We start from the raw sequence: 21,147 nt of genomic DNA, 5'->3' as shown, positions 1-21,147 counted from the left end.
GTGGCGTGAAGGGTAACAGTTTCTTGCACAGAGAGTGGTGCGCCGTTGGAACATGCTGCCGGGGGCGATGGGAGTGGCAGATACATGGTGTGGGGCGGGACTTTTAAGAGAGATTTAGATCGCCTCATGAATGCGTGAAAAATGGAAGGATATGGACATTGCGTCCGCAGAAGAGATTAGTTTCGCTGGCTATTTGATTGCTAAATTGATTGGTTAAGAACAACATTGAGGGCCGTAGGACCTGTTCCTGTGCTGTACTGTCCTCTGATCTGTGTCTCTTGTCAAGAGGGTTCAGGGTCACCGAAGCAAAAGGAGTGAGTGGGATCAACAGGTCAGCTGGAGCCCAATGTGGGAGATATGAGAACAGAAATATTGAGTTTCTTTAATAGTGAAGGACTGAGGAGCACTGGCTAGGGAGGGAGGTCAAAAGTACGTTGTATTTATTGTTAGAGTTATTGGGTATAAGAATGAAAATGACTTTCATAATTATTTACGTTTTGCCTGCTATTCCTGAAAATGTGTTCAGTACAGTTATTGTTAACACTGTTCACAAGAATGATCACAGGAATGAAGGGCTTTAACTGTGAGGAGAGTTTGATGGTTCTGGTTCTGTGCTCAGTGGAGTTCAGAGCGACGGGACTGGGTGGGATCTTACTTAAACCTCTGAATGTTGAATAGCCTGAATAGAGTGGACATGGAGAGGATATATCCATTAGTCAGAGAGTCTGAAATCCGAGGTTGCACCTTCAGAGTAGAGAGACTTCCCTTTACACCTGAGATGAGAGGAATTTTTTCAGCCAATGGATGGTTAATCTGTGGAATTTGTTGCCACACAGGCTGTTGGAGGCGGTCATTGTTATACAGCAGAGACTGTTATGTAATTGATTGTCAGGACATTGAGGGTTTAAGTTGGAACGCAAGAGAATAAGGTTGGATTGGACTGGATGGGTCATATAGTCTTATTATACTCGTTTTACTAATGGTCTTACTATGAATAGAAGGATATCACCTCCAGATGTTGCGGTGTGAGGGACGATTATATATTTGTTCATTGAGATCATTCTATTTGCATGCGGTGTTCAAATTTCAATGACGTTTGATTTTAGAAACAGTAAGATCTGATGACTCTTGAAAACTTGTTGCTACGCGATCGTACGTGGAAAGTTTAGGAATAGAAACGGGCACAGCGTCGTGTCCTAATAGTTCTAAAATTTCCTATTAGTGATCTCCTGATAGTGTTTTCATCAATGTCATGATCAGGAAAATTAATGCTTGGCTGAGAAACTGGTGAAGGGGGCAGGGCTTCCGGTTCCTGGATCACTGAGGCCACTTCTGGGGGAGGGACGACCTGTACTAAAAGGACGGGTTACACCTGAAGCCAAAATATCCGGGTAGGCAGGGTTAATGGAGCTGTTAGGCAGGGTTTAAACTAGGTGGCCGTGTGGGGGTGGGGGGAGGCGAACCGGAGTAATAGGGCTGAGGAAGGGGAAAACAGAAATAAATCGAAGGTAACCTTCAGCGGGATGTTAGAAAGGACAAGCAGGAGCTCAGGCTTAATCACAGCCAGAGGCATGAGGTACAGGGTAATAGAGTCGTGGTGCAATTAAAAGAGAAAGCAAACAATACTGGACTGTGAGTGTTGTATTTGAACGCACGCAGCATAGGGATTAAAATGGACGATCTTGAAATTCAGCCACAGATTTGCAACTATGACGTTGTGGCCATCACTGAATCTTGGCTAAAGAATGGTTGCCATTGGGAACTGAACGTCCAAGGATATACCATGTATCGGAAAGATACTTTATTAGGCAGATATATGGTGATACGGCCCTCTCTATAAGAAATAATATTAAATCATTAGAAAGGGCTGAAATACCATCGGAAGGTGTCGAGTCTATATGGGTTGAGTTAACAAATGGAAAGGGTAAAATTACCCTAATGGGAGTTATATACAGGCCTCCAAACAGCAGCCGGGATGTGGATTACAAGTGACAGCAGGATTAACCTCCAGTTTCAGTCGGTAGTGAAGAAGGCGAATGCAATGTTAGCATCCATTTCTCGAGGTATAGAATATAAGAGCAGGGATGTGATGTTGAGGCTCTATAAGGCACTCATGAGACCACGCTTGGAATATTGTGTGCAGTTTTGGGCTCCTTATTTTAGAAAGGAGATACTGACGTTGGAGTGGATTCAGAGAAGATTCACAATAATGATTCCAGGAATGAAAGGGTTACCGTATGAGGAATATCTGGCAGCTCTTGGGCTGTATTCCCTGGAGATCAGGAGAATGAGGGGGATCTCATTGAAACATTCTGAATGTTATGATGTCTGAGCAGATTAGATATGGCAAAGTTATTTCCCATGTTAGGGGATTCTAGGACAAGAGGGCACAACCTCAGGATTGAAGGACGTCCATTTAGAACTGAGGTATGAAGAACTTACTTTAGTCAAAGGGTGGTAAATCTATTGAATTTGTTGCCACGGGAGGCTGTGGATGCCAAATCATTGGGTGTATTTAAGGCAGCAAGGGATAGGTTGTTGATCAGCCAGGACATTGAAGGGTATGGGGGAGAAGGCAGGGGTGTGGGGATGACTGGAAGAATTAGATCAGTCTATGATTGTATGGCGGAGCGGACTGGATGGGCCGAAATATCTACTTCTGCTCCTAAATCTTATGGTCTTGTATTGAAAATAATCGTCAGATCGAGAAACATTTGTTGAGAGTGTATCCAAACCCAATTGTCATTATTGGCGACCCCCACGGATTTGTTATAGTTGTATGACGTGCTCTCAGCTCCGATATTGATTGTAAAGGTTGGTGTATTCGATCCCTTATTAGAAATCAGAAAACCTACAATCTGGTAGCAATGAAACGGAAGTCTACCGAAGTGTAAGTTCAGTGTATTTGAGTGGATAATAATAAAATATATGACATCCGTTAGTTCCCAGCTGTGAACAAAGCACAAATATGAAACTGATTCCCTTCACTTTCACCCGCCACCACCCCACTCCGGAGCATAAGGAAATCATAACTACGAAACACAGAATACAGTGTAGATAGAATAGAGAGTAGATACATGGCTGCTACAGATAGGCTCAGCTTTGATTACGCGGTCTTCAATCTGATGTATCAACGTACTGTCTGTCTTGTTCAATAATTCCAACATTTTGCTTTAGTTATTGCAAATCTGTTTTTGCCAGCTTGCTGTTTTTGATATCTGGTGCGTCTACGTTTGTTAAACAAGGTGCCATGTAACTATCTCATAACAGCCAGATGAATGTGTAAATGTATCTTGACCGGAGATTAGGCGCTAATAATGATGTTAAAATCCTGCCGGAGAAAATGTCGTGGTTCTGGACAATATGCCGCGATGTTATGGGTGGAATTGCATTGCTCAGGATGTCAAATTGTGTTTCTATGTAGACTCAAACCATATATTGCCATAGGTGTCAATGCCAGGCGATGTTAAACAGAAAGGAGGCGGTGAGAATCAGGTGCGACAGCGAAAATAGTAAAATTCAGATCCCTCTCCCCCTACTACATATATCTCTGACTGTGTTTGGTGACCTGCCGTACAATCTTTATGTTCCACAAAGAAAGTTGCTGCCCAATAGGGGGTCGATAATTTCTTTAATTTTCCCCATTTTCCTTCACAGATCCGAGCTCAGTGATCACCGAGCTCCTGGCAAGCTGGAACGACGCCCAGCTGCTGCATTTGACGGAATTCTACCGGGACAGGCTGGAGCAGGCGATGGAAAGAGGGGTGTATGGAGTGAGCCTGGCGTTAACGGCAGAGAATCAGTTCAGTGGAGAGGAACACCGGGTGAGTGGGAGGGAGAATGTGTTTGAAGTTTCCCACATAACAGGACTGATGGGATGCGTGTCGGAAAGCTGACTCGTCGGATATGGAATTAGATAAAAGAACAACTGGGAAATAAATACAGTACATAGAATCACAAACATGTGAATCTGAACCAGTGATGGAAAGAGGAGAAAAGACCCTACGGACTGGCGGGTAGCTGTTCAATGTTCAGAGTGAGTTCAGCAGGTAACAGCTGTGTGGGATTACGGTATTAAATGGAAATATGACCGGAGGTTTCAGATTGCGAAGGCTGTACAGTGTGACTGCGGGATGTCAGTGAGAACCTGGACATCATCAGTGAACGTCACAGGAGCTCGAGTGTGTTCTGTTCTGCGTGGAGATGATTGTGTTGCAATCTGTAACTGCAGACAGTGTGGATGGGGGAATACTGCCATGTTGTAATGTGTAATCACTGAATAAACCTCCACCGGCAAAGGCAATGGAAAGGCGACAGGTGTCAGCCGGTAATCCGCTGTCAGGTTGGACACTGGCGGACTGAAACCTCCCTGAGACTGCTCACTCTTTTTTGAAAACCTCCTGACTTCTTTCTTCATCTGTGATCGTTATTTTCTGATTTCTCTTTACACCGTCAAATCTGGTGAGGAACTATTTATGGATTTGGTGCCACGTCAATTAAGCGGTCACAGACCAGCCAGGATCTCATTGACCGGTGGACCAGGTTCACGGTGAATGTCCCTCCGTGTGCTCTGCACTTAGAATGTACAGTCCATGTCCAGACAGAATCAGCACCCGCCCGGGTGACTGCTCAGTGTGATCCCGTTACAGAGCACATCATTTACTTCTCATTCTCTGTGTGAATCGTTCAGTCCCCAATATGTTCACTGTTACTCTTCACAGAAAATCTCAGATCTTGCTGACCAGGGAGAGCGGGCTGACAGTTCTAAACTCCTCCTGAGCCTGGTGATGGAGAAAGGCTCCCGCGCCCGGAGGGTGATGTGGGAAACCTTTGTGAAAATGCGGAATGGTGTCCCAAAGCTGGACAAAATACTAAAGGAAATACAGATTTATGGTGAGATAATATCAGAGATTAATTAAAATTTGGATTGCAACACATCACAACTTACAATTTTACACAACTCATTTGCTCAATTTGTTTCAATTCAAACAGGTTCTGATCCCTCCTATCGATCAAATCCCGCTCAAGGTTTACTCAAGATTCTCAATAAGCTGAAAGGTAAGTGAACAGGCACTGAATATTGAAGAGTACGACACAGAAACAAGCCATTAGGCAAACAATATTGTGCCGAAACAGCTAAGAAGCAAATCAAACATCCTCAAACACTAATCTCTCTTTTCGACACAATGTTCAGATGCCTCCATCTTCCTTACATCCATGTGTCTCTCCAAACCTCTCTTAAAAGCTTCGGAGAATTTGCCTCTACCACCTTACCAGGCAGTGACGACTGTCTGATTAAAAAAAAAAAAAAAATCTATCCCTCACATCTCCGTTCACTCTAACCCTTTCTCCATCAATGTATTCGCTCTGGTAATAGACACATGAACCGAGAGGAACACGATTCTCTCTGTCCGCTCTATCTATGCCTGGCATAATCTTGTCACCCTGTGTCAGAGCTCCCCTCCGCCTCTGATGATCCACAGAAAACAATGTTATGAAGTCTTTCATAATAGCACATGCCCTATAAACCAGGCAGCTTCCTGGTAAGCCTCTTCTGCTCCCTCTCTAAAGCCTCAACATCCCTTCTTTAGTGGGGCGATCGGAACGTTACGCAATGGCCCAGATGTGGCCGAAGCAGAGTTTATAAAGCTGAAACTTAACCTCTGTTTCACGAACGGTTGTAATATTGGCGCTGTGACAGAGAACACAGTGAGACACAGGGAAACATGTTTGCTAGAGGCAGAGTTTTCAAAGGACATTGAAAGGACATTGCAGGACATTGGAGGCAGAGAGCTGGCGCGTTTGAGGAAAGTGGTCACACAGCTCTGGGGCCCGCACTACAGATCCATCCACTGGAGTCTGGGTGGAGAACAGGGCGATCTAGAAGATGGAAAAAAATGGATATTTCTTCACACCAAAAAGTCAAATCCTTGTTTTGCCAGCCACTACCACCTCCTGAACAGTCTCAACCTAAACCATTTTCTAAACTATCTCATTTCCTGCAGATCATTATTTTCTCAGAGTTGGGCGTCCATTGAAGTTCTAGTCACAGAATAGCAATACTGGCTTCATTTTAATCAGAAAACCAGGTAACACTCCAACTGGTCTGTTCAACCCTAAAACAGCCTACGAACCCCACTCTGTTCACATCTTCACTCCCTTAGTGCAAACACTGCTACAGTTATGCAGTTTAATTGCAAACTCAATAATCCTGGGCAGTCCATCAGGAGACAGTGATAGTGAGGCTGAGATGGGGGCAAAATCCTCAGCTCAGTCCACAGAAGCTGAAATTCATGTGTGCCGGTTTTTGTGATGGACACTGTGGAAGGTTGAGAGATGGGATTTAGTACAGATAAACCAAGTGTTGTGGACTCCGGCAGGGAAGGTGCAAAGGACTGAAAGTGCCTATAAATAATATTGCAATTAACTAAATTGGGGCCGTGTGGATGAGAAGCTCACTATATCGGTAAGCACATCGTGTCGGTGAAAACGGAACCCGGGACAGTGCATGGGCTCACGAGACTGTAAGGCTTCATAATCACTGACTGTGTTGGATCACACAACCCCACATTTAACAGAGGGGTATGGCGAGGGAAAGGCAGATATCGCAAAATGTATTAATGTTGCATCAGCTCATATTAGCTCTGATTATTCGAAGCCCTTGAACAGAAACATAAGGAGTCTCGGCAAAAAAAAAAAAAAAAAAAAAAAAAAAACAACAACAACCCAGTTCAGCCTCTTTCATTTTCAAGAACAAATTCCAAAGATGTTAATTTACATATGGGACCAGAAGTTAGTGAATTAGGATCTTTACAAACTGATCACGTCTCTGTTACCTCTGTTAGTGCTTTCTCCAGTCCACATTCAGACAATAATCCCCTCATTTCCCTGCACCATGGATTTAGTAAATCTCTGCAAACCTGCAAACTTGTTATTGACTGTTCTTTATGTTGCTTACTGAAGGAACAGTAACGACAGTGAAATTCCCACACACATTTCTGAATATGAAAAAAGATTCTCTTCCTGATTATTGAAGAACATCATTTCTACCACTGTCACATTTTCTAAAGTAAGGATTTCAACAATCACTGTTTTCCTACGCTCCCGATTTCACCCTAATAATTGAATGGAGAGCACACACATCTCTAGCAGGGTCCTGAGACACTGGGAGACCCCATACATCCCTGACAGGGTCCTGACACACTAAGATTCCAAACACCCGGACAGGTTCCTGACACACTGAGAGATGTCACACACTCCTGGCAGAATCCTTCCATATTAGATTGTCAGAAAGTGTATTCATTTCCGTCGATGTTGCCTGACCTGCTGAGCTTCTCCAACATTTGGATTTCCAGCGTCGGCAGACGTTCTCGTGTTGACCTTTTGTAAAGTCAGTGTTCAGCTGCAGTAACTGTTTCCACACTTCATCCAGACCCTGTCTTACATTGACATCTGCCTTCCCCGATTTAGGACCTCAATACTCCGAATATCACCATCCCTTTCCATAACTGAGACAAATGGTCTCTATGTCCAGAATACTCTCCACTGAAATTCCAAACACTTGTCCAGCTGCAGTATCTCCTGCCTAGTCCGGACGAAGGAAGATACAGGTTAGGCTCATAAATCTCATTGTAAGGCCGGCGGTGCCGGGTAAATGAACATGATCAGATGGTTGTGTCTGAAGCGGTTAGTTCAGTGGAGAGAGTGCTGTGGGTCAGGTAGTTGGACCTTGCCAGTGGATAAGCACATGGAGGTGTGATGTTGTGGCCTTTATGAAGACTTGTTTGAGGAAGGGACATAAGTGCTATCTGGATATTCCAGAGTTGTGATATTTCAGATTTGAGAGAGGAGGCAATACAGTTCTAGGGGTTTATTTACTGATCTGGGTAATTTCGCAGCTGCACTCAGAGAGGACATACTGAGGAGTTCAGCACTGACGCAATATGGGGAGAGCTCAACAACAAGACAGATACAATCACTGATGGGATTTTACTAAACATCCCCCAGTAGTCATCAAGAGATAGAGGAACTGATGTGTAGGCAAATTCTGGAAGGATGCAAAAGCAGAAAGTTCGTTGTAGGGGGGTAATTTTAATTTTCCCTGTGTGGCTGATGGCCTAACATATTCTGTCACACCTCCTCACTGCAAGAATATTTTCGGAATCTCCGATGGCACTATATACTCTGGGAATAATGTGTGTGATGTCCGAACTAGAGGAGAGACCGCACTACAGCTGGTATTGGGATGTAAGCCTCAAGATACTCGGGTTTCAGTGGGAGAGCCTGTGGGGAGAGTGAACACAACGCCTGATCCCAGATGTTTATGAATAAGGAGAGGTCTACCAATAATCCGGTTCAGGTTGTGGGAAACATAAACTGGGGCAGCCAGATTAAATGGCAAAGGGTTAGACTGGGAGCAGCTGTTGTTGGGCAAACCCCCTGTCACCAGGTTCAGATATGGTCCAAATGTGGAGTGAGAGACACTGAAGCAGCTCGGTAGTTCACAGACTTTAATGCGAACTGTGTTAAAGGGAAAATAAATCAATAAACGCCTGGCCATACAGGGCCGTTAACTAAAACTTCCAAATGGAAAACGAAGGTTACACTGCGGTTGAAAAGAACAACTAAGAATAAAACGAATACCGCCAGTCTTCAGAGTCAGTTGACTCGACGGTCCAATTTCTCAGGTAAGCCGGGATGCAGGCAGCGAAGCGTTGCTGTGTCCAAGTCTCGAGAAACACTATGACGGAATGAATAGAGTTAAATACTATCACAACGAAATAATAATTAGCTGACACGTGCATTTTTACAAGAGCAATTGCAGAATCTGATGCGCTGCCGAATCCGTGGTTGTGATACCCCCATCAGGAATGTGGGATCGACTAAATATCAGCTGATCAGAATTTGGGTCCGGGTTTAAAGGAGATTAAAGTCAACGAGGCAACACCGTCGAGAGAGGTTGTAGATTTAGTCCGAAAGGGAAACATAAGATTTATGATGCTGAAATGAGACACTGAGCTGTGGAGAGTGAAGAGAGTGAAAGACTCCATCAGGATATAGATCGGGAAATATCAAATGGGGTTTAATCCGGAGAAGTGTGAGTTGTTGCAATTCAGGTGATGAAATATATCGGGGAAATATAGAGTCAAGATCACGACCCTTACATCATTCATGTCTGGAGGCATCTTGATGTCCATGTCCAGAGCTCCCTAAATGTGAATCTTGATGTCGCAGCTGGATAAAACTTCCGTTTGGCTGCACTTGGAGCATTGGTGCAATTCTGTCCCCCATTACAGGAAAGATGAGATGGATGCTGAAGAGATTTGCCGCTCAGATTCTAAATCAGTTTAGATAGACCTTAAGGAGTGGGTAGACAAACTTAGATTATTTTATTTTAAGTGTGAAGTGTTGAAGGGAGACCATATATTGGATTATAACATTGAGTTGAAGATAAAGTCTTCCCTGTGTAGATATATCAGATAATAGAGGTTATTCATTTGGGGTGAGATGGGCGAAAGATATCCAGTACATTGTCTTTTACACAGAGTGATGGGTGCCTGCAATATGCTGCCGGGGATGGTGATGCCGCCAGATGTTAATATTGTAGCCAGGCTCGTTAACAATCAGGGAATGAGAGGAATAGTTACCACTGGAATGAGTTTGATGTGGCATCATGATGGCACCAACGTTATGAGCCGAAGGGCCTATTCTTGTGCTGTTCTATGTTCCATGCAGATCCTGTCACAGCTGGAATCCTGTAACACCTGCTACCGAAATCCCTCGATCAATGATTTCTTCTTCACCACCTGACCTGTGATCAGCATGGTTTTCAAACTTGTATTTCAAGTCACAGACCGGTAGCATCTCCCCTTTCCCCCCTTTCCACAGACGTTGTCTGACCTATACTCACATCTACACTCGCGTCTGTGCTGCAGAGGGCAGGCCAACATGCTGCATAACAGTGACAGACTGGAAGGCTCTGCAACGGGTCGTCAAAACTGCCTAACACATCACCGGCACCCCCAGCCTACCTTCCATCAGGGACGTATATACAGAAAGGCTCCGGAAAAGGGCCAGCAGCATCAGGATCCCACTAATCCTGCCTGTGGTCTGTTTGCCCCTCTCCCATGAGGGAAGAGGCTACGTAGCATCCGCAGCAGGAGCACCAGACTCAAAACCAGTTACTTTCCTCAAGCAGTAAGACTGATCAACACTTCCAATCACTAAGCCACCCCTCCACAACTAACAGCCCCCACCCCACCACCAGCACGACTTTAACATTTTCGGTCAGAACCACCTGAGGTCAGAGTGACTCCTGTATCGTACGTATCTGTTGTGTTTTTCATTGCGTTCTTTATCCGATTTTTTTTGTGCTACATCAGATCCGAAATAACAATTATTTCCTTCTCCTTTACACTTGTGTATGTTGAATCTGTTGAGTATTTACAAAACATACTCTTTAAGAGACACGAGACTGCATATCTGCCGTCTCAAACTATCTTGTGGAGGAACTCAGTGAGCGGAGCAGCATCTGTGATGATGGAAGGAGGGATTATCTGCGTTTTGTGTCAAAATGCTGACTATCTCAATCTCCTGAACAAGACAGTGCCATTTTCTCTCCCAACCACCCAGCCACGGTGCACGTGTTGATCAACAAATATACTTTGCATTTTGAATCAGTAATGGTGGGAGGAGAGCGGAAGCTGTGATTCCCCGACCTGTTTCTTTGACAGAATGCTTTTCTCCATCTCTATGAGCCACCTCAACAGTGGGCTTTCAAAGTTCTTCCACAAGAACAATAATATCTGTGGCAGTAGTGGGACGGAGTCCAGTACGTAAACTACTAGGGAAATACTGACCTTCACAGCACAATTAATGTAGAAATGTGATGATATGGTGTTTATCTAGACCACGTCTCTCTGTCCAGTTAGGGGTCTGTTAATCGAATTTACTTTACTGTACGAACGTCCATTGATGAATCCAATTAATGCAATAGCTTTGAGCTAACTTTTGTGTGCTTAAATACTGAGTTGAGACATCTAACAATTTGTCAATGTTCTTTGTTCCCATGGAAGATGTTCAACAGAAACACAAGGAGACTCTGCGGGCACAGACTGAAACACTGAGAGTGAACACGATCCTGATGACGGAGAAGGTGAAGGTTTTCCAGCTGGTTGATCGATATGCTGAGCTCACGGTCATTTCTACTGTTCGAGATCGGACATTGGTGGAACATGAGCTGCTGGCAAGAGGCAGAGACCACGAGGAGTGGAGAGAAAAACATCTCCGCAGAGAGTTGGAAAAACTCCGGACTTATCAGTTGTTCCAGAGCAGCTTTTCCTGGAGTAAATCCAAATCTGGGAGTTCAGCAGCAGTGGCCGGAGTCCCGGGGATCGGGAAAACAACAATGGTGCAAAAGATTGTTTATGACTGGGCCACGGGGAAAATATATCAAAAGTTCCATTTTGTCTTCAGTTTCCAATTCCGGAATTTAAACTCCATTAACTGCAGAATAAACCTGAAGGAACTGATTCTGGATCAGTATCCATACTTTCAGAATATCCTGAGAGAGGTCTGGAAGAACCCAGAGGGATTGCTGTTTATATTCGATGGCTTGGATGAATTCAATGACAAAATTGATTTTGCTGACAGTCGGAGAAACACAGAACCTCAGTCCACATGCACAGATCCTGAATTGGAGTGCAAGGTGTCTGACATTGTGTACAGTTTAATCCAGCACAAGCTGCTCCCAGGGTGTTCAGTGCTGGTGACAACCCGTCCCACTGCGTTACATTTATTGGAAAAGGCAGAGATCGGTATCTGGGTTGAAATCCTGGGTTTTGTTGGTGAGGAACGGAAGGAATATTTCATCAAACATTTTGAAGATGAGACGGTGGCAGCAGCTGTTTTCAAACACGTGGAGGAGAACGAGATCCTGTACACCATGAGCTACAACCCCTCCTACTGCTGGATCCTCGCTCTAGCACTGGGCCCCTTCTTCACACAAAGAGTCAGGGACCCGCAGCGAGTTCCCAAGACCATCACCCAACTGTTCTCCTACTATATTTACAACATCCTGAAAAACCACGGCCGTGAGATTGAGAACCCCCGTGATGTGTTACTCAGGGTTGGTCAGATGGCCTTCAGAGGAGTGCTCGATAAGAAGATTGTGTTTACAGATGGAGATTTGATCAACTACAATCTGCAGCATTCCCAATTCCTGTCCGGCTTCCTGATGGAGCTTTTGGAAAGAGACGATTCGGCCCGCAGCGTGGTGTACACATTCCCACACCTCACCATCCAAGAGTTTGTTGCTGCAGTCGCACTATTTCTGAATCCACATCCCGGGAATATCCTGAAATCCCTCAGTGAAGCCCACAACACGACAGATGGGCGATTTGATGTGTATCTCCGTTTTGTTGCTGGTCTGTCCTCCCCAATGACAGCTCGGGGCCTGGAGGAGTTTCTGGGTCCATTTCCTCATGAAACAACCTGCCGGGTGATTGACTGGGTGAAGGAACAGGTTAAACGCCAGAGTGGAAACACAGAGAGTGCAGCTGGTAAAAGGAGCCTCCTGAACACATTGCACTACCTGTTTGAGTCTCAGAATAGCGGGCTGGCTCAGGCCGCACTGGGATCTGTGGAAACACTTTCATTCGGTGGTATGACGCTGACCCCGATTGACTGCGCTGTCCTGTCTCATGCCATCGGACTCTGTGATACAATAAAACACCTCGCCCTGGGGAACTGCCAGATTCAGTGTGAAGGAATCCAGCGGCTGGGACCCGGGCTACACAAATGCCAAAAGTTGAGGTAACTTGACTTATCTCTCTCTCTGAACTGTGGAACTGTTCCATTGTGTTGTTTCAATGTGACTGAATTTGGGCAAAATTGTAGTAAATCAGATTGTGAAGAATTGTGAAAAAAATACCTATGTGATCAGTCAGTAATCAACAAGGAAGGGAGGGTTCTGTGCTTCCTTGTGAAGGTATGCTGGGGATATCATCAGATGAGTGAACAATGGCCATTGGTTTAATGGTAGTAAATCACAGGAATGACCGTGTTTCTCACTGCCTGTGACACGTCCATTGACAATGTTCCTTCTCATGTTACTGATACCCAGACTGACACTGACTCCAACGGGTGGATCAGAGCTTCACACCCCCTTCCCGGTGACGGACAAGAAAGAATCTCCTATATTAAAACATTTGATTGATCTATGGAATAAAATAAACGTTGATAATGAAATAAAGAAATCTTTATTAGCAATGAGACCTTTGATTCAAAACAGGCTTATTCCTTTTACAATGGATAATCAACTTTTATATAATTGGTACCAAAAAGGGATTAGATCTATAGGAGACTGTTATGAACGAGGTATATTGATGTCATTTGAACAATTAATGAATAAATATAAAATAACAATTAACACTTTCTTTTGTTACATTCAAGAAAGGGCTTATTGAAAAGACAAATTGGTCCAAACAATGTTTTTGCCAAAACCCAATGAAATTGAAATTTTAATTCAATAAGGAAAAGTTAAAAAAATATTTTTATGTATAATTTCATTCAAAAACAGGCAATTTAACAAGAAATCCACAAGTCAAAACAAAAATGGGAAACATATCTGAATATCAATATTGATGAAACAAATTGGTCAAGACTGTGTCTTGACAGTATGACAAATGCAATAAACGTACGACTTAGAATAGTACAATATAATTTTTTACACCAATTATATATTACACCGCAAAAAATAAATAGATTAAATTCAAACTTATCTGATCAATGTTTTCGGTGTGATCAAGAAATTGGTACTTTCTTACATTCTATTCGGTCTTGTTCCATAATTCAACATTTTTGGATAAATTTAAGAGTCTTATTGGAACAAATTACTGGAAGTCAACTTCCACATAACGCTATATTATTTCTATTAGGTGATATTGAAGGGATAAAACCGAAACTTAAACTGAATAAATAACAGGAAAAAAATTATAAAAATTGCATTGGCAGTAGCAGTTACTTGGAAATCGGATTCGTATTTAAGTATGGATCGTTGGAATAATGAAATTTCTAGTTGTATGCCACTCGAAAAAGATTACATAGTTTAAGAGATAAATATGATACATTTTTGAATATTTGGCGCCCATATTTACAAAAAATAGGATGGCATATTTAGTTGCTCCGATGATAAAGATGTTGGTCCTTTAGGGAAATTAATAAGTATACTAAATTTATTTTGAATCCCATGGGGCTTGTGGAAACCTTCCGATATCCAGGCAATTCTTCTTTCTTCTTTCTTTTTCTTTTTTTTCAGGTAGGGGTATATATCGGGGAGAAGGGTTAAGGGGATCGGGGAGGGCATATATTATCATTCTATGTAATCATTTCGAAAACTCAATGAAATTATATTAATAAAGAAACCGTCCGCAGTCCGAGTGAGAAGAAAAGAAATACCATTGTGAGATTGTCCTACTCTGCCCTTCCCCGTGTGCAACTATCGCCATCATATCATACCACCTGCGGGACTGTGCTCACTACCCAGCCCCCATATTGGTTTTGTCCTCTCCCGATTATCGGCCCTAACTTAGGCCTTCCCCTCACATGCGAACTAATTCCGCATCCTTTCCTCCTGTGGGGAACTCTCCTCCCTATCCCCCTTTGTTCCTGTGGGATCTCTCTTCCCGATCCCCATTCTCCTTTCGTATCTCTATTTCGCCCCCCCACCTTCCTCCTGTGGGATCTCTCTTTCCTGTCACCCTTCCTCCTGTCGGATCTCTCTACCCCATCCTTCCTCTTCCTGTGGATCTGTCCGCCCCATCCCTCTTCCTACTATGTGAATTCTCTTCCCCATCCCCCTTCCTCCTGGGGGTTTCTCTTCCAGTACTTCCCATGGACATTTTCCCAACCACAACTCCTCCTCACTGTGGGACGTTCTCCCAACCTTCAAACCTGCCCTTCCGACCCTCTCACCTCAGGAACGTTTTTCTAACCATCGTGGAATGAGAAGGAATACGTGCAGTTTACAGGGTCAAGTCGACAGACTAAATTACTGATATTTGGTGAACACGCTGGAGCTGGACAGTGAGGGACATTGACAGTGATGGGAACTCCCATCTGTGATTCACTGAAGGGTTTAATGTTTCCTGAATTATCCTCAGAACCACGGTTTGAATCACTTTGTTCATCCATTTGTCTGTTTGTGTTTAGACTTGGGGGGAATGAGCTGGGAGATTCAGGAGTGAAACTGGTGTTTGCGGCTCTGAGGAACCCCGAGTGTAAAATACAGAAACTGCAGTAAGTATCAGACTGTGGGAGATGGTGTTTATAGTCACTGGGTGTCTGACACTGAACATTAATGTGATGTGTAATTGTGTTACTGTTAAACACTAGGGATTTGCACTGTCTCCTGTCTCTCTGTGTCCTTCACTCTCACCCTGTCTCATCTCCAGGCTGGAGAGAGTCGGTCTCACAGATTCTGGTGTCGAGGATCTCGCCTCCGCTGTCAGTACAAACCGATCACTGACGGAGCTGAGCCTGGGATCAAACTCACTCACAGACGTATCCGTCCCCGCTCTCCACCGCCTCATACTGACCCTCCCGAGTCTGGAGTGGATCCAGTGAGTGTTTGTATTGATGTTCAATGTTTTAAATTTATCAAATTCGCCGTTTTCTGGTGATGTTTGTCTGGGACTGCTGTTTAAATATTAACCGCAGTCCCGTATTGCTGACACTGTTGTGTAATCTTTATTTCATCTTTATTCTTCCATCTATTTCAGGCTGACGGGGAATCGGTTCAGTGAGACCGGGAAAAAGGAACTGAGATCTCTGCAGGAATCCAGACCCGGATTGTCAGCGAGTCAGTGAGTGTACGAACAGTTGAATGTGTGAGTATCCCCGCCCGAGGGATGGGGACATTTTGGTCGGTTCCTCGCCCTCCCCTTAAACCACTGCTCTCCAGGTTTAATTCCGAACGGTTGTAACGGAACAGGCTCCGGTCCAACGCTCTGTGACCATGTCGCGGTGACGTTATTTCACCACACGTTCAGCAACGCTGCTACCTCTGGGTGACGGGGTTCTAGAGCTCCTCCAAGTGGATCACGTGGAATTACACAGGCAAAGAGAACCCGGGGGCTGGGGCTCAGTCTTCGACACCCATGGCCTGGGGTGGGATTATCGGGGGAGAGAATCATTTTTCTCCCTTTGCTGCGGATGGTGCATTCGGTAGACTGGCTGATATAGTGATGTTAGACAGGGAAACACCTCGGCAGAGACGCTAGATCTGCAGTTACTTAACACACGGCCCTGAAGCGTGATTGTATAATCATCGGTGTCCCGATGCAGTGTGACGGTGAGAAACTGGACTGATTATTCAAATTGTCTCGCTTTGTCACTGATCAGTTAATTGTGTGTGACTCCGAGTGAATCGGGAGTAGTTTATTTATTTGTTTATTCATGCACGCCATCAGCTCACAAATTGTCTAATTTAATTTATATTTTGTCATAATTAAATCAATAAACCTCTTTAACTTCCTGCCTTGGTTTCGGACTTAAGTCTCATTTGAGGTTTCTGCTGCCCTACGCACTCTGTGCACTGCAAAAGTGGGTCGGAACTCCTCATACTGACACAGCAGCGTCTCAGCTCCAGGCTGAGGGATATCGGACTTGCAGAGTCTGGGGCCCAGGATCTCATCTCCATCCAATCCCCACCGCGGCTAACTGACCCCGCCCCCGCACACACCCCTGGCCCCCGCAAACAGTTCAAATCGATTATAATATCAGACGTGAATCTACTGAGGTCCCGAGTACAAAAGGGGTGGGGGATGGAATACTGGCCTGAAGTACGGAGAGAAGCTCCCTCCACCCCGTCCCATCACACACTCCCGGGGTCAGACACACAGTGAATCTCCTTCCACCGCGTCCCATCATACACTCCAGGGGTCAGACACAGAGAGAAGCACCCTCCACACACTCCCGGGGTCAGGCACACAGTGAATCTCACTCCACACCGTTCTATCACACACTTCCCGGATCAAGCACAGAGCGAAGCTCCCTATGCACCGTCCCACCACACACTCTCTGGTCAGGCACAGAGTGAAGCTGTCCGCATCGTCCCATCACGCACTCCTGGGACAGACACGGAGGAAAGGTCTCTGCAGTGTGAGCTGTATCAGCTAAGATCTCGAGTTGAAAGAGTTTACAGAGGAGACTCTCATTGCGTTCAACTTGGGACTGTCGCAATCACATTTGATTTCTAGGATCGAGAAGTAGCCCAGGATGAAATCAAAGATGAGGACAATTTTGCAAATACGAGACCCTACCCCTCGCCGTCTTCTCCCATCGTCTGCACCCCTAACGGGAAGCCGCTCCTTCCCATCCACTCACACGGGCCGCGCTCCCAATCAATCGCCACCCCTCCTAATTCACTCCAATCATCCGCATTTTTAACGGGACGCACTCCTTCCATTTGCTCCAATCGCCCGAAATTCCAATGGGATCCCATCCCTTCCCATTCACTTAGATTGATTTACGCCCACAGAGGTCCCGCTCCTTGCATTCACAATCTCAGCCCGCACTCCAAATAGACGTTACCCTTTCCCAGTTACTGCCACCGTCCCAATTCCCAATGGACCCCTCCCCTTCTCATTCACGCCAACTGTCCGCACAGCTTCCCAGTCACCCCCATCGTCCGAACTTCCAATGGACCCCACCCTTTCCTGTTCTCTCCAACCGTACGCCCGCTTCCCATTCACTCCCACCATCCGCCTCCCGAAGTGACTCCTTCCAGTTCATGTCTAACCGGACTGGGATCCTGGAAATTGCCGGGACGCCCGAAATCCGTGTTTTACAGAACTCAGGGCTGCGTTTCCGGAATTTGACTAGAACACCGATAGGTTTATTAGTCACAAGGTAAGTGGAGTGACGTGTGGGTGTTGACGACTTTGACGGGGCTGCTGGCGCAGAAGGTGGATGTGATCGGACTTCAGGAACTTCGACATGCCTTCCTGAGGATGGTGGGCGGCGGCCAATAGCGGTTTATGCTTTCCAGCAGATACATTGCTCCCGGTTCTCGGTGTCCACATAGCACTCCGGAAGTTATACAGGGTACGGTTCCACACCGAGAGGATTACCGCGCACGGCTTCGGGTCTCTGTATCGATACCAGGAATTGCATCGCACACGTTTCCTAGTCTCTGTATCCTCCTCTCTCCACGGAGCTTGGAGTAATAGCGCACAGGATCTGGAGATGAGCATGTAGGAACGGACTGCACTGTTTCCGATATATTTATTATTTCTGGTAAACAGCGTGCACAATCGATTGGATGGTGGTCGAGAGTGTCTGTCCTGCGAGGGGCTCTGATTGAAAATGATGACTAGGGAGGGAACGACAGAAGGATTTAGAATGGTCACCAGGGAGGTTGACTGAAAATGGCCTCCAGGGAGAAAGTGATGGGCTGAATTAAAATGGCCGTCGCGAGGGGGCGATGGGCGGAGTTAAGATGGCCGCGGTCACCTTGATTTCATGGCCGGCAGGGATGGATTGGTTGACAAGAGATTGGGAGTGACAGGCAGAGTTAAAATGACCGACAGAGTGGGGATGACGCACAGATTGAACATGATCACCAGGGAGGGAGTTATGTGCTGACTGAAAATAAGATTCGGGATTAAAGCCATAATATAAAATTATCACCAGGGAGAGAGTGAGGCGCCAACATAACATCGTCACCAGGCAGGGAGTAACACACTGACAAGTTAGAGGGAGTGACGGCCAGAACTGAAATAGTCCCTGATGCCTTTGTCACAATGGCTAACAGGGCGGGAGAGACGCATCGGGTAAAATGGCCAAAATGGAGACGGTGACACCTTGAGAAAAGAGAGGCGGTAATGGGTCGATGTTAAATAATCTATTGCTCTGACATAAAATGACGCTGCTTCGTTTAAAATGTCTGACCGGGCAGTTAGGGTTAGTGATACCATGTTTAAAGTGAGCGCCGGGAGGGTGGGGGGAGGGGGGTTGAGACGCCAATTGAAAATGTCACCATCGTTAATTTTGATGAGAAAAAGGGAGAGATGTGGTGACTGAAGGAGACCCCGTTCCGCCGGGTTGAAATGAGCACCCAGGAGGGAGCGACGCCCTGGTTAAAGTGATCGGCAGAGAAGCAGTGAAGGACACGTTGACTTCAGATTGCCAACGCTTCACTTGTAATGTCTGCTGGGAAGACAGTGACGGCTTGGTAGAAGTGAGTACAAGACAGGGAGGAAAGCGCTGATTTAAAATGGGCGAATCACTGGTTAATGTGGCCGCCAGGGATGGACTGATACACTGACTTACAATGGCCACTGTCGCACACAGAATCGATGGCGAAGGAACATGCGGCGCCCATGGGCACAATCACTGGATTTGAATGTGTAATTCATTGTAATAACAGTATTTTAAGTTGTGTTTTATATAGTATAGGGAATTGTATATATGTTTTAATTCTAATAATTTTGTCATTGAATAAACTATTGTATATATCTCAGATATTCACACATATATGTACATGAGGGTTTGGGGGAGGAGGGTAAAGGGAGATGTAGGGTTTTGGGACGCTGATAGGACGGAGAAGGGAGCGACTCACTCAATGACGGAGGGAAGGGATCGGCTGGGGGAGGGAAATTTCCCATCAGAAAATGTTCACCACCCAGGATGTGGTGGATGGCAGGAGAAAGGGCAAGGGGACAGAGAGAGGAGGCTGTCCGGAGTGATGGGGTGAGCGACTTACTGTGTAACAGGGAGAAACAGCGCGATGAGGAGAACCGAATACCGGCATCGTAAAATGGCAGCCAACCAGCATAACATGCAGAGCGTCGAGGTGGTGGGGAGAGGAAAGCGAGGGTAAGGAGGGAAGGGGTTTGCGAGTGATACGATGGGAAAGGGGTTGACAAGATGGTGAGTGTGAGGGAGTGACACACTTCGTAGTGGAGGAAATGGAAGGGAGGGTCACACACTGTCACAAAATGGCTGTCGACAGAAGGGTAAATGGAGAATCAGGAGAGCGGGTACCGAGGGTAAGGAGAGGAGTGATGAGGAGTTGAGATTGAAGAAACAGGGAGGGAAGTGAGTAATAGGTGAAGAAAAGGATGTGCCTCATTCTATGATGCTTGGAGAGCAGATCTCAATGGTAACCATCGCAAGATGGCCGCCGGCCAGGGTGAAATGGGCGGTGATAGAGGAGAGAGCGATGTACCAGAGAGCATAATGCTTCAGGAGTGACAGGATGCCGAGGATGGGACAGGGCAACTTGTATCAAGGGAGCTGGAACGCTGAGGGGTACCCGTGGGGCGGAATGTAGCTACGGGCAGAGTTTGGCACCGTTACCAACCCTTCCCATCTCCAAAATACCGCCCTGTTTTTTTTTTTCCCTACCCTCCGCAGGTCGCCCGGCACTAGTCCGTCAGGCAGCCCCGTGCAGTGGAGAACGTGTCGTCACTGAGGCCCGTCAGAGGCAGGAGTGGGTGCGGGCTTGCTGGAGAAGATGGAGGCGAGGTCTGTCGGTGCGGACTGGTTAGCAGGGGGCGGGGTTAGAGGGAGAGATCAGATTGGAGGGGGATGGGAGAAAGAAAAGGTGCGCAGAGGAGACTAGATGAGTAAAACCATCATCGCCTCTGCGGCATCTATTACCCACTGCCTCAGCCTCTCTCTCCTTGACTCACCTCCCTTCCCCCTCTGTCCTCTTTTCCCTCTCCGTCTCTTCCCCCACCTCTCTGTCCTCCACCCTGTCATCCAGCCCCTCTCACTATCCTTTATTTATTTTCTCCCTCTCTCTCCCTCTCTCTCTCTTTCTCTCTCTCTCTCTCTCTCTCTCTCTCTCTCTACCGCTCCCGCTCTCTTGCTCCTACCCGTCTCTTCCTATCCTCTTTTACTCTCTAGGCCCCCAGTCTCTCTACCCTCCCCCACGCCCCGTCACCCCATCTCTATATCACCGGTCTCATCCCAAATCTCTCCCTCACCCCGGCTGCTCTCTCATCTACGATTTATCTCCCTCTACTCTTGGGTCTATCTCCCAACTTGGTCTCTCGCACTCTCCTCGCTCCCAAGTCGTTCTCGCTCCGCCCTCCCAGATTCTCTCTCTCTCTGTTCAGATTCCCTCTGTCCAACGGTCTC

The 21,147-nt window shown here is 46.0% G+C and overlaps 1 protein-coding gene across 1 annotated transcript in view; it reads left to right on the top strand.

Annotated features, from left to right (window-relative positions):
• Positions 1-21,147, top strand: part of LOC140207982 (uncharacterized) — a 52,017-nt gene that overhangs the window by 21,205 nt on the left and 9,665 nt on the right. Inside the window, 8 exon segments of the mRNA XM_072276514.1 lie at positions 3,665-3,824; positions 4,722-4,893; positions 4,993-5,058; positions 11,076-12,813; positions 15,211-15,307; positions 15,310-15,620; positions 15,780-15,859; positions 20,419-20,498. Of these exon segments, the coding sequence (XP_072132615.1) occupies positions 3,665-3,824; positions 4,722-4,893; positions 4,993-5,058; positions 11,076-12,813; positions 15,211-15,307; positions 15,310-15,620; positions 15,780-15,859; positions 20,419-20,498 (2,704 nt within the window).

This window comes from Mobula birostris, chromosome 13 (genome assembly GCF_030028105.1).
Source record: "Mobula birostris isolate sMobBir1 chromosome 13, sMobBir1.hap1, whole genome shotgun sequence".
In the NCBI taxonomy this organism is placed as follows: Eukaryota; Metazoa; Chordata; class Chondrichthyes; order Myliobatiformes; family Myliobatidae; genus Mobula; species Mobula birostris.
Note: the sequence above shows the minus strand (reverse complement) of the source record. Positions and strands in the feature narration are given on the sequence as shown.